Source organism: Bombus impatiens, unplaced genomic scaffold, assembly GCF_000188095.3.
Source record: "Bombus impatiens unplaced genomic scaffold, BIMP_2.2 scf_0478, whole genome shotgun sequence".
NCBI lineage: Eukaryota > Metazoa > Arthropoda > Insecta > Hymenoptera > Apidae > Bombus > Bombus impatiens.
Window position 1 is genome coordinate 481,048 of NT_176897.1, and position 14,217 is coordinate 495,264.

A 14,217-nucleotide genomic window follows, 5' to 3' on the forward strand; every position below is an offset into this window, starting at 1 on the left:
GGGGAGCCGAGAGAAATTACGAAATCGGTCACTCTCAAGGTTCATTCTGTATGCCCCGTTGCAAAAACACTTCCGACGTTTTCGTTGCACCTGTGTTTACCGGCTGCAACGAGACGTCGAATTGGAAGTTGCTTTCCGCCGCGACCTCGTACGCACGTTCACCTATTGTGTGTACCGTGCATACGCAATCGTTCCAGTCTCGTTTCTGTTGCTCGGTTCTTCCTATACCGTCCCGAGAGCCGCTGTTGCTCGTTACCGTTCGAATTCATCCTCGAGAAGACAATGTCAGGGATTAGAGAGAAACGACTTGGTCGAAACGCTTACGCGTACATGTGTACCGATTTGCACACGCTTGGTTCATCCGACGACACCGGATCGTTTCGTCGCGATGGAATGGTCGGAAGAACGAGCAAAGGATCCGCGTTCTCCTTCCTACGATACGTGGAGTAGGTTGGTCTGAAAAAAGCCGCCGTTAAAACAATCCATATTTCACGTCGCCGCCCGCTGTTTCTAACAGTCGAGGATCGAAGGTTAATGTCATGAGAAGACGGCGCTCGTTGGCTGCTTCTTCGTGTGTCCTATCCCAATAGACGAAAAAATAGCTTTCCCTTGCGAAACCATCGCGAACAACCAAGGCAGAGCGCGAAAGAAAGAAAGAAAGAAAGAAAGAAAGAAAGAAAGAAAGAAAGGAAGAAGGAAAGAAGGAAAGAAGGAAAGGAGGAAAGAAAGAAAGAAGCACGAGACTGTTTGCTCGAAGGGCAAAGAAAAGAAACGAAGCGAGAGAGAGAGAGCAAGACAGAGGTAAAGAGGTGGTAAAAAAGAGGGAAAAAAGGCGAGGGAGAGGAAAGATGGAAAGAGAGAAAAGAGCAGAAAGTGTGTGTGGCGGAGGAGGGAGCATCACCGGCTCGAACATTGCGGTAGGCTACGCATCCGCGCATCTCGAGCGACGGCTCGCGACTGTGTGTGGGTGCCGGCATGTACGTGAAGCCGCCGACTCTGATCGAGGCAGTGTAGAAACCGAAAAGAACCGAAGTCGGCCGGCGGAAAGTGCCGAAGGTGGTGGGCTCTAGCGGCCGGAGAGTACTGTGTGCGGTGTACACGAGCGAGAGCGAGTCCGGCGCTCGGAGTTGGAGTGTGGGTCTGGAGTAGTGAGTGAACGAGTCTGGACTAGCGGGCTACCCCGGTTCCGAGTCAGTCAGTGTGCCACCGGCAACCGTAGCCTCGGTGCGGAGAACGTGGATACGCTTCGGCAATTCTCTGTTTCGCGTTTTTTTCTTTCTGCCTCTTGGCTTCTACGTGATACTCGCCGACACACGCGTACATATGTATATATATATGTGTGTATACATATATATGTGTGTATATATTACATACGTAGTCACGGAACGCAGTTTATACAGTGAAGCGAACGAGCATTTTTCAAAGTGCGATTGTTACGTGAAATCGATTCTGTTCTCTGGATTCGATCCCCGATCGAAAAGAACAGCGTGATACCTCTTGGCTGCGACGTAACGTCGGTCTGTAACCTGTCTGCCCCCTGTCACTCTCCGTTTTTTTCTTGACAAGTGCAACCGATTACGTACGTCATTATCTATGTTGACAAACGGAAAGAAGTAACGAGAGGAATGGTTGATTTTATCCGAAACAACGTGATCAACACGGAAACGTCGCTAGTATCGAGAACTGTTTGCCGCTAGAAACTGCCGGTAGAGTATCCGCTGTGCGTCACGCGTACCACACGGGACGAAGACACTGCCGGAAGAGTTCTACCTCCCACGAAGATATCTATTCTTCCTTTTCCATCTCTATTCCACTCGACTCGTGTTATCGCGTCTTCGCCGACTTTATCCGAAATAATTCTTTCTAGCGACGCTTTCTTTCTTAAATCGATTCGTAATACGATCGCTCGATCCGGCGTTCGAGTCTAACTCGTCGAGCACGATAAATCGCGTCTATATCGAACCTGTGATTCTTCTCGCGTGAAATTCTCTCGTGTTACGGTGAAATTTGTATAGAAGAAACGTCCAAGAAGAGGAAGAAAGCCGCATCGAATCGAGAATCGACCGGCGAGTGTAATGTTACATCGTATCGAACGAGTGTCAAGTACAAATCGTTGAAGATCAAGATGGCAACTGTGCTGTGGTAGCCGTGGATCAGCTCGTGGGCACAGACTGGCAGCAAGGAAACGAGGCTGGCAAAGATAAAAACGATGCTCGAGGATCAACCATTAGACTTGAGCGTTCGGGTAGGCGACTACGCGGAGTTCTCCAGGGAGGAGAACGATCAGGATCAGGATCGAAAAGAACCGATCGACGACTACGGGAATGCCGCGGCAGCGCTCAGGTTACGAGGATGCTTCGTCGCCGCCACGTCCACCCCAGAATACTCCCAGGAAAGAGAGGATCGTACCTGTTCCGAAGACTCGGACGACTCGTGTTCCGACAATAATCAGAAAGACGGTAGCATGAGATCGAGGTCCAGACCACCCGGTACCAAACCGTATAAGAAGAATCTCATGAGAAGATACCGTGAGTTTCACATTGAGTTTTCATTACACCGCGAATGTCCATGTAAATTTTAATTTCCACGAGTATGGCTAGACTGCGAATATTTATGCAAATTCGTATCTTTATCTAACGGAAAAAACGTGACTTTGATAGAAAATTCTTTCATCTACGGAATACGCTTCGGATATTTTATACGTTTTTACGTATCCTCAACTTTCCCAGCATTTTTCTTTGCGCCTTCAAATTTCTTATATAAATATGACCAAAGAAATAGGATCTAAAACAAGATGTATATACATTCTTGTGTATATAAATTTCCTACGACTGTATAAACACTCGTAATGTTACACCTATCGGTTCCTGCATTTTCGCGCCTTTTCGCCGCCATTACGCGCCGCCTTCGAAGGTATCGATACAATCGCTTCGGAATCGAATCGCTTATTTTTTCGTTAGAACCGTAACGCTCGTGACAGTTTAATCGTCCATCTGTTTAATCGCAATTTTTTTCTCCTTTTTTTATCGTATCTTTACGAAATTGCGGAATGTAACGAGATTTCTCTCGCAATTATAAAATAAATCTATCCTCCCGCATTACGCACGCAATCGTCGATAATCTCGGCAATTTCGATTCGATAATCGTATTCATCGCAGCTGTCAACGATGTTATCTAACGAACCGTAAATGGAATAGCCGGGAACCAGGAAGTGCGAATCTTTCGACCAATCGATCGTTTTCGCGGTCAAATTCAGACTTTCGAACGTGGTTAGGACTGCGTCCCCTCCCTTCTACCGCGAAATCTTATCAACACGTAGGCGTACGCATGATCGAAGGATCACAGACACACGCGTATACTCTTACTGGTGGAAGAGATACAGCGAGATTATAAATTAATCGGTGACACCGATTGATGTGGCCGTATTCGAGAGAAACACCTTGAATATTAGACCGCGAAATACATTTCCAACTTGATATATCAAATGACCTATTGCCCGTTTCGAAAGCGAGGAGAACTAAAGTTTTTGTTCTTTATCATTGTTAATCGTTATTTCGTAACAGCCTGTATAATATAACTTTATTTATAAGCGGAATTTCAAATATTTCGACATACCTTGGAACTGGGAAAAATCCTAGGATATCTTAACTACTGTCCGGCATAATTATTGGTATACCGTCCGGTATAATTAATCGTTAACCGAAAAGCTCTTACTTTGTTTATTATCCTACGTATCGATGGATGACCTGATACGTACTATTAACCAGTTACAGACAGGCGTGTACGCATTGTGCGAAAAATAGGAAATTGCTACATATAATGAAAAGGACATTAATGAATAGACGCGAGCTACTTACCTTCTCCTCTCCCCCTCCTCCCTCCCCTGCAGCCACCCTCCTTACGTGTCTCGAATTACCGTTTCGCCTCTCGGAACATGTAAACTTCAACACCTGACCGATTTTATGAGCCGGCTATATCTCTTCCACCGGCGGTACATAAAAATGAAGCGCGAAAGCGAGAAAAAAGCAGGCAAAGCGTGCGTGGCGTACATACTCGCATTCGACCGAAAATACGTGCCCCCGACTGTTCTCGTGTTCGGTAGCTGTCGGGCTCGCGAGAGGGAGGCAGGAGGGGAAGAGAGAGAGAGAGAACGATAGACAAAGAAAGAGAGTACGTGCGTGCATGCGTGAACGTATGTGTAATTTCGACCGATAAAAATATTACGCAAGCGAACCCGCGAAGGTCGTTCGACGACGGGACTCGGGCGACGGTAAACCTCGTAGCACGATATATATTTCGACTCGTCGAATAATTTTGCAGTTTCTTCGCTCGTTATCGTGCCCCTTGAAGATTTCACTGCTTCTTGTCACGGAACGAGGATAATACCTTATGACCTGCTCCAGCCCCAATAAAATTAAACTCTCGTACCACTGTTAAGACTGTTAGGATCGTTAAGGCTGTGCAACGGTACCGTCTTCTTAGTGGGTCCATTCTAGGATAATTTGCTAAAATCTGTTTTCTCCAATTATACGAGATCGTACGAAGTTGGTAGATTCTATCTGTCGCAAGTAAATCGGTAGATTTACTGTTTTGTTTGAAAAGTCGAAGAAAGAAAGGGCCGTAAACGGCGAGGGGATTCTTTTGGGTGAAAGGAGCTGTAGGGCGTGACGAAAGCCGGAAATTAGGGAAAACATTTTTAATCCTTTTCAGGACACCCCAGGATTTTGTCAACGGAAGATCCCTTTTTATTCAGACTCTAACGCCAGAAAAGGCGAGAGGAGTGGAAAATAGACCGGCAATTTTCAAAAAATTTCTCTTGTTTCCATTTTCGTCACAGTTCCAGACAAATGAATCAACCTGCGCGTGCCCTCCAGAGCTTTTCTCCCTCCGGATAAGACGATTTTACAACCTTCGATTTTACAACCGACCCCGTATCGAACAGATTCACGCACCCAGTTCATTTACCGACCAAGGTGAACATTAGAGAATAGAAAGCTTCGAGGCTTTCGGGGAAATTTTATACGGCTATGATGCGCACGGTCTGACAATGAAAAGGCAAAGGATTACGTATATAGACGGTTGTTAGGAATCGACGATCAGCGAGACCATTAGCTCGGCATACTATGTTTAGTATACGATACGAAGAAGGAATCGCTGATCCTTGTCCTCCGTAAAAAAGCAAAGCGTCTGTCAGCCAGAACATTCACGTTTTTTACACCGCTTTTTTCGTCTCGCGTAAAAAAATATCTAGGTTTGTTTACATGGAAAGATCGAATATCGAACCCTTCCATGAATTTGTCGTGGCTGGAAAGAAAAGTCTGAACGTTCTTAAAGTCTTAGCGGCCGAACGATTCGTCCTTGCTCGTAGGGTCTTGTCTTTTCTCAAAATATTTTTTATACATCGCCTGGTATTTGGTAAAAAATGACTCACGGTTTGGACTAAGGCAAACTCGGGGACTAAGTTACGCGTTTGCTTTGATGCGAGTTCCACTTAGCGATAATTTATTCCGGTAACCTGTGTAATCGTATAAAAGCGAGGAGACTCGTTTTTATTTTCGAATCAAATGCACGCGATATTCAAAAGTACGATAAAATTGATAAAACAGATCGCCGTTTAAGCTGCGTAATTTCGTTAGTCGTTAGTTTAGAAAAATGCAAATTCGTATGAAAATCTGCAGTCCATAAATAGCACAACGAAATCAGTCGTTGCGCGTTTATTACAGCCAATAAATTGTATCGGCCGAATTGGTTTTATTAAAATTGCCGCACTTTAGAAACGGCATAGAGAAAGTTTGCTTTGAAAGCTTGCCTAGACATTTTCAAATCTTCGGTAAATACCGTAATCCCAAAATCTTATGGTTTTTTTATAACATCCTGCGTATGCCGGATATATTCTTTGAAGAAAGGGCCGACAGAAAAAGAGGAGCGAAAGGTTAGAAAGGGTCGTCGAGGGAAAGGAGAAAGAAATTCGGCCGCGTGTACTATAAAGTTAACTACGGTGCTACCGATGACCAGCTTGTTGGCTTTTGCGGTCTGCCCCCTCTTTGCCGCGGTATCCGGAAAAGCTTTCGAAACCTTTCACGGAGCAGGTAGCTGGCCGGTCGACGGATTATAAATTTATCTCCTATGACAACTCGAATTCCTGCTTGCGTTTTGCTATCGCCCGTTATACTCGACGAGTGAAACAAAGAAAGAGGATAACGCTGAACGGTTGATCGCCGCCGCTATTATTCCCATCGCTTCGAAGACGTATCGAGCAACCTAATATCCATCTGTTGTTAATCGAAAGCTCGTCGAGTTCCGAGTGGGCCGACGATTCTACGCAAAGCAGTCGAACGGATTATTAATAGTTTGTTGGATAAAAAAAAAAAAAAACAAGAAACGGATTTTCGCGAATGGTGCAGGCGTGCCAACGAACGACGTGGAAGCGTGTTTTTTATCGGTGTATATCGGCTACTACGAGCCAAGCGAAGATAAGATGATGCGAAATTACGCGACCACCGACCCGTCTGATTGTTACAAAACCAGATACAGATCGGTTGCTGATAAGGAGAGAAAAAAAAATCTCTTCTTGCTCGGTTTGTCCCCTGCGCGTATATTCATATACGTATAATATACGTAATCGCGTAGAAACACGTGGTAAAGAGAGGAGTCTGATTCTGCTCTCGTGGACGAGGCAGAAAAGAAAAAGGAAGAGGCCGAGGCGAAGGAGCAGGGGAGAGGGAGGATCATCCACGTTGCGATATAAAAGAGTCGAGGGAGGCACGCAACAGAAGATATATAATGGTTAGCAAGGAGAGGAGGATACTCGAGGAAGGGGAGAAAAGGATAATTCCAGCCTTTAAATCACTCCAAGTGAATTCGAGCGGACGTTCTCTCCGTCCTTTTCTCCTTCCGTCCAGCCCTCGCTTATCCTCTCTTTTCGCGAGAGTGCCTCGCCACGAGCAGAGGAAGACAGATTACTTCCGGCTGCACTCTCTTCCTTTATATTCGAGGGAGAGGGACAGGAGGGGGGAGAGAGAGAGAGAGAGAGAGAGAGAGAGGCGGGCCTCCGCCGGGTTAATCAGGAAATGAAGACCGTTCGATCGCCTCGAAGGGGAAGAAAGCAGTGTCTGTCGATTGAGCAGCCACCGCGGGGTTAATCGGGCAACGGGTGAGATCGTTCTCGGATCAACGCGAGCCAACTAAAGAAAGAAGGAAAGAAAGAAAGAAAGAAACGGGAACGCCCTACGTGTCGACGAATCACCGAGAAACGAACCCTTTCTGTTATCTAGACTTTACTCCACGTTGGTAACACCTTGTCGAATCTGCGCTCTTTATTCCACTCTTATTCGTATCGCAGGTATCCGAAAGTAACAGCCTTTACCTTTACTCGGCCTCTGCTCCATCGATCGAGCAATCGAAATCGAATTTGTTTAATTGCCGCTCGCGCGTCTCGGCTCGCTCGATTTGTCTCATCGGCCGCTTGTTTCTCTCCTCTCCTATCTTCTGTATCAATGGCAATTTTCGCGCAACTAATACCGTAACAGCGTTATAGATACTTTCGTCTAATCGTTTTTCCACGCGTTCAACTACCATCGCCGATGTTCTTACGCGTCGTGCCACAAATTCCGCAAATTCGACGTTGGTGAATTCCTCGGTCATCGCGCGTCTGTGCACTTTTCTCCAAGACTCTCACTTCGCCGATGTGTTCACCGTCGCTACACTTTCACGTTAGTCGGATGATGGCTGCTGGCTCGAGGATCTCGGACGCGTAACGAGACATCGTTCTTTTACCTCGAACTTTGTCATTGTTTGAATTGCGATAAGAGACGGTTTCGCGCTCGGCCTCCTTCCGTGCAACGCTGTTGCCGAGGGGGACAGCTATATATCGTGGCGATATATGGAAACCGTCGCTGGCTGTATTTAAATAGCCTGCGACTGTTCGAGGAAACGCGTCGCCTCATTGTAATTCAGGATATTGGCCCGGCGAGGAAGGAAGGACTAACTTCCTGTCTGCGGTTACCCTCCTTCGTACCTTCGCCTCTGCCTAGGCGTTCCGCCGCGGCGCCATACCGACACCTTTCCCTCCTTTTCTTCTCCTGGATGAATCCTAGGCTAAATCGACCTTTCTCCTCCGCTGACGTATAACACGATAAATTCGAATACATCGATACGATCTAAGAAACGAAACGTAAGCCATTAAGGACAGGGACATTTTTTCCGACTGTGCACTCAACGAGGACGATGCGGGAAAAGACAATCGCGGAAAGCGCGTTGATTTACCCACGTTGAAATTAATCTTAAATCGGTGTCGTTGAGTTATAATCGACCACGACAATTTCGTTAACTTCACTTTACTCGAACTTCTTTACTTCTATTTTACGCAGGACAGATTCTCGATATTTCGTTTCGATATTCGATCTGATTTTACTATTCTTCTGCGAATATCGTCGAACGCCAGCTTTTACGTATTTCGTCTTTTCTCACGAATAAACTACTTCGAAACAGGAAGACTTTCGAACGGATACGGGTTTCGATAATAGAATCTTCGAGGAAAAACCAAAGGAGTCTGTAACGAACGATCGAAAGTCCCGACACGACCAGATGAATTTTTGGCAAACACGTCCCTCGAACGCACGTTTTATCGTGAAATTACTCGATTGGCTCGACTTTCACGGTTCACCAAGTTGCTAGGAAAATTTTCTCCGTCGAGTGCCGCTTATAGAAAGTCGAATTAATGGAACGACGCTCGTTCGACGTACTTCGCGATGGTTTTAGAAATTTTTTTTATATATTCCGAATCTTTTCTTCGTCATTGAGAAAGAGAGTGGATATTTTGATTTTCTTTCTTCGTGGTAAGCGGAAAGAGATTTTCGAGAAAGTAGATTTTAAGAAAGAGGAAAAAGGGAAACGAGATGGAAGTCGAAACTCGTGTGCACTTCGCCAGCTTGCGGAGTCGATGATTTCGTTGGAACGGCGCTAGATCTCGTCGATATCGATCCTATCGAATCGTACGCTCGGCCGTTACGTAGCTTCGAATCGTTTTTAAACGCGTCCGCGAAACTGACCTATATTCGATCGATCGCGATAAACGATAAGGAAAAAAAAGAAAAGACACGAAATACGATCGAGTGTGCGAGTTTTGATGCGAGTTTCCGACGATGGTAGGAGCTACTTGATTAGATATTCACGAAGATCACGCGGAGAAGATTATGCTCGTTAATTATCAGGCGAGAAACGGATCGTTATCAGTCGTTGCGCATAAACAATAACAAGGCGTCGGCATTCCATCCGAGAGAATAGTTGGCACGTTTTAGTCAATAAGCAAATAACGTAATCTAGCGAAAAAAATGTTGCTCGACTTCAACGACGATTCTAAAACTCGACCGATCTACGCGAACATCGAAATTATCGTTCTTCAACGTTCGCGTCGATGGTCCGAGAAATCGTTCGCCTTCGCGCTTTCTCCGCGATATTGTAGCCTTTTTGATAACAAATTTGTGTCTCGGAAGCAATTTTTATATGGCGGAATTTGTCAGAAAACATGAAACGATGTTCGTAGGTATAGGTTCGATGTTGAAAAATGCAAAAGTTTCGTAACTACGAATATCGGTTTACCGTTAGTTACCTGGACTGCGATTGATTTTGAGCGGATCTTTGTATTTTCAGTTTACTCGTGTTACCGTGAAAGGGCATCTCGTGGCTGCAAACTCCTCGATTGACAAAAATCTCAAATAGACGAACCCTCGTGGTTCTTAAATAAACGCCGCTCCCGACTTTTCCCGCTCTCGAACGGCGTGAAACTTTTTTTTTTTTTTATTTTTATAGCTCGTCTACGGGCTGAAAGAAAGCTCGGCTCGACACACGAACGAGCAGCGATCCCTATTTTTTTTTTTTTTTCCTCCTTGAAACCAACGCGGTTTCTTGGTCCGTCTTTGACGAAGGGGATGATCACCCTCTCTGGCGTCGGCCTTTCCACGCCGGGTCCACCCTTTTATCCGCGCGGCGTGGTCTCACGCCTCACGAATTTCCTCTCCGTCCGGTCGAGATCGATTTCCCGCGGTATTTTCCACGCCGATCGGCCCGGAAGAGAGTCGACCAAGAGCGACCGAGCACAGAGGAGAGAGTGAGCGAGCGAGAGAGGAGAGGGGGTGAAGGACGTGCCGTAGGCGGTCGCAATAGGAAAACTGGGGTAGACTGTCCTTGTGCTCTTGGGTGGTTATTGGAACGTTGGCACGGAGACGCTTACCTTCGTCTACCGGGTGTCCCAATTGCAGGGACGCTTGACACTTGGCACGTACGACGGTTAATGAAAGTGGAGCGTAGTCCTTTGTAAAAATAGAGGAAAGATATGTGCGCCGTCCGCGTGATCGATCCAAGTCGATCCGTTTCACGATACTCGACCGCAGCTTCTCATCTTCTGCATGATTTACGTTATATTTTAAAGTCGCGAGCTGCCTCGTTGACGAAGTTTCTAGAATATTTCTGGAATTTGGAACGCGCGAGTAACTGGTGTAACCGCGATATAGTTTCGCGTTACGATTTCCTCGTTTTCTTCCCGGTGCTGCTCGGAAATCGAACATCGCGCTCGACGGACGCGGACATCCGATATAAGAAACTGGATCACCGAATAGACGTTTAAAAGCGTAGCTCGACTCGTACGAACAATGGATCCGATATTGTTGGCAAGGTTGCAAATACTAACCACGAGGTCGGAAATTAACGAAATTCAACGCTCAGAGTCCACTACGGAAACGATATATCTTACCACGTCATTTCCACTTAAACTTCGTTACCATTTATAATTTCGATCGATTAAACGCCAATCTATTCCAAGTTGCACGCGAAAAACCAAAGCTTACCGTCTGATTCGCCCAACGCTATCGCCATTGCCATTTTCATACGAATAATTGGATTTAAAGCCGTTCGACGTTAGAAGGACGACGGAATGATGGCGCGAGATGCGCCGGTTAACCGGCTCTTTCTCGAGGAGTAATTGACCTCACCTTGACACAATCGTCTGCGGTTTTTATGGCGTCGACCGCGGCCGAATTGAACGAAGGGGGACGATCGAGCATGCTCGTACGCTCGGCTACGATGGGTCATTTGCATCGCGAGGCAGGTTATCAACGCGCCTAGGCTCTTGGATCGTTCGCGTGGCCGCGATTCTTTTATCCCCGCGACGAACCTGCTTATGGAAACGCGACACCCGCCGTACTATATCGAGAATAAATATTGGATCCGCGATCGATATCGCGCACGGGACGCGATTCTTCCATCTTTTCACGGCCGTTGACTGTTGCCGTATAATCGTCGATGTACAACTTTGCCAACGCAATCGATGCGAATCGAATCGAAGGGAATAGACGGATCTTTTAGAAATTGGGGCCGGATGCTTCGAGATAAAATTTCGATCGTCAGGTCGATGTGTTATCGGAGTACCGCTGTTCGCGTTATCGCGCGATCGAGACTCCTTTTCGAAGAAACAAGCTTCGCGGTCGTAGCCAACTCGTCCTGTCGGGCGAACATAAACTCGTTGATCCATTGGTCGATCGCTAAACGAGCCGACGATGTTAGAGAAACATCGTGGTTTTTAAGTTTACCCGAGAATCGTTCGCTACGTGCGTTATCCGGTCGCGACGAATCAATTTACGAAAGCGACTCGTTCGTTTCGTCGATGTCGAGCACGACGATCGTGCAAACGTACGGCGAAGTTAATCGATCAATTCGGCCTCTGAAACGATCGTACGAGTGGGTCGTGGTAGATGGGATTCTAACGCAAGACAAGCGAAATACAAAATGAATCGGGTAAAAATCGGATCGGTTCGTCCGATGCAGATGTGGAAAGATCGTCGAGCGCACCATGTAGGTCGTTGGTGTGTTCACGAGCGTAAGTATACGTACGTGGAAGCGGGGCAATTACCGGCGCTATCGGTACCATCGCCGCTTCAAAGGGACACCCTGTAGAGCGATCGATATCTCGCACAAGGGGCGCATTAATTACGAACGTGACTGCGATACCACCCCGGCCCTGGAAGAATCACTCGGAAGCTGAGCGATTAATTAGCCATCGTAACCGCATTATTAATCCTCAACTCCGCGGGAAGCTCGCGTTTCGCGATCATTCGCCGCGCAGCACAGATACCGATCTATTCGTTTCGATTAGACGTCGATACGGGATCGATAATTGCGAATGTATCGATGGAAATGAGCTCCCGAACGTATGGACAAGCGATATTAGAAATCTCTGCGTGTAGGAAATGATAACGCGCGATGGAGAAATTACAAAATAATCGGGCTATCGTTAGAGTAATACTGTATAACGTTTTATTAAATAGGACATTTATTGGAACAGAACGATTATTTCATGTGTAACGTAATAACTGGAAATATCAACGAGCAGCGCTCTATTCTCTCGTACATCTCGAACAGCAATGAATTTGTTTTATCGCAGGTTCGTAGCGTTCGATACAAACGCGATGCGCTCGCCTCGTGGCGTTTTCCTTTTGTCTTTGTTCCTCTCTTTCGAACCTCGCTCGTACAATACGCGCGTACATGCATCTATCTCCTAACAGGTATAATAGGAGTTTCATCGTCGAGGGAAAAACGCTACGAAATCTCGAGGGAATTCAACGATCTCGATATTTATAACCACGCGTGATATCACGACGCAACGTGTTCGATCGGCACATCCATCCGCGATTACGAACGACGATCGCGAATTTCGACGATGGATATAACAGACGCGCTGTGCCCGACGATCGGTGGCCGTGGCGAGGTACCGCTCTCTGGTGTCCCAATTAACCACCTTTAAATAGATCACGAACCAACTTCGCGTTCATTCAGTCTTCGAATGCACCGGTCGAACGTACCGATAAAATTCGATCTCCGAAATGTTCCCAAGTCGAGAGATAAAAGTTGTGTTCCAGACTAACGGAGATTTTAGAAACTAGATAACGACGTACTATCCGGTGATAATAGAAGAAAACGAAACACCCGCTAGATGCGCGGCGAAGCGAAGGAAAGGAACGCCACGGTTTGTAGAGGAGAGGAGAGGAGAGGAGAGGAGAAGAGTGGAGAGGAGAGGAGAGGAGAGGAGAGGAGAGGAGGGCTCGATCGCTAGCTATAGGTATCTACGCGAACGGTGCATAGAGGAAGAGCAGCTCGCTCGTTGAATGCACCAGCCCTGACCTACATAGTAAAGCGTGTTGTGGGCTAGGCGAGCCTACGCTAGAGCTACCTAGACTATTATAGCAACGAGGTGTAGAGTGCGTCCCTCTGCTCGCGTCCATCTCGCCGGCAAGAGCGGCGTGGGCAAACGTGAAATCGCGTAATCGGGTTCACCTTTATTTTTCACGTTCTCTTTTTCTCTTCTTTCCCTTCGTCCCATCGGTGGAGCGATTAAACGCGGCCTCGACGAACGACGAAGGAAAAAGGGAAAAGGGTCGAGTAGCTTCGGCTGATTTTTCAAGTAGATCGCGATACCGGTCGAGTCTCGCTGGTCCGTTTGGAAATTCCACTTTCTGCGAATACGAACCGATTTATTTTTCTTCGTGGAGCGATGCGTCCGTAGAGACCGTCGTCGTCGGTCCCAGGTAAAAGTCACCAGGAAATCCGAACGAGAAACGTCGATACAGAACGGACGGACGAAGGAGCGACGATAAGCTCGTAGTATCGAGCTTCGTAACCGATAAGCCGTACGTCGATGGAAAAAATTCTAGCCAAGTATAATGACCGATAATTTAGCTGTTAACCATCCGTTACGCGAGGCACACGTACGACGCGTAAAGGGCCGCGTGTACGCCGTTATTATATCATCTCGCGGACACCGCTACGGCACTTGACGTTACGTAATGGACAGAACGGCGAACACACGGTTCTGCCCGCGTACGATCGTACGTGCGTCGAGAGGCTCGTTACCGGCCTGTCGGTCTCGTTATACAATAGCCCGTGCACGAGCAAAACGAGAGTACTATTTTCTAATCAAATGGTAAGCAGATTCCGTCGTTTGTCCCGGCCATGATGCCGCCGCTGCGACGAATTCCTCGAGCTGACTCGACCGTACGACGCGTCCTACCTACGGGTTCTCCGCGTGTTCCTGGCCACCGTCGTCCTTGACATCTTTTTTCCCTTCTCCCCATACCTCCGCGCTCGGCTTCTCCACGCTCGATCGTCGACGAATTAACGCCATCCAACGTCCGCGTGGACCTGAACGGCGGTGGACCTCGACCCGGT

General features: G+C 47.1%; 1 protein-coding gene across 6 annotated transcripts in view; it reads left to right on the forward strand.

Moving 5' to 3' along the window:
- LOC100748014 (ecdysone-induced protein 74EF) overlaps positions 1 to 14,217 on the forward strand; it is a 152,379-nt gene that overhangs the window by 94,713 nt on the left and 43,449 nt on the right. Inside the window, exon 1 of one of the 6 annotated variants that reach the window (XM_012387497.3) lies at positions 843 to 2,528. The exons of the other annotated variants lie outside the window; for them this stretch is intronic. Coding sequence (XP_012242920.1) covers positions 2,210 to 2,528 — 319 coding nt within the window. The 5' untranslated portion in view covers positions 843 to 2,209. Of the gene's footprint in view, positions 1 to 842; positions 2,529 to 14,217 lie in introns of those variants that run through there. 6 annotated transcript variants of the gene reach the window in all.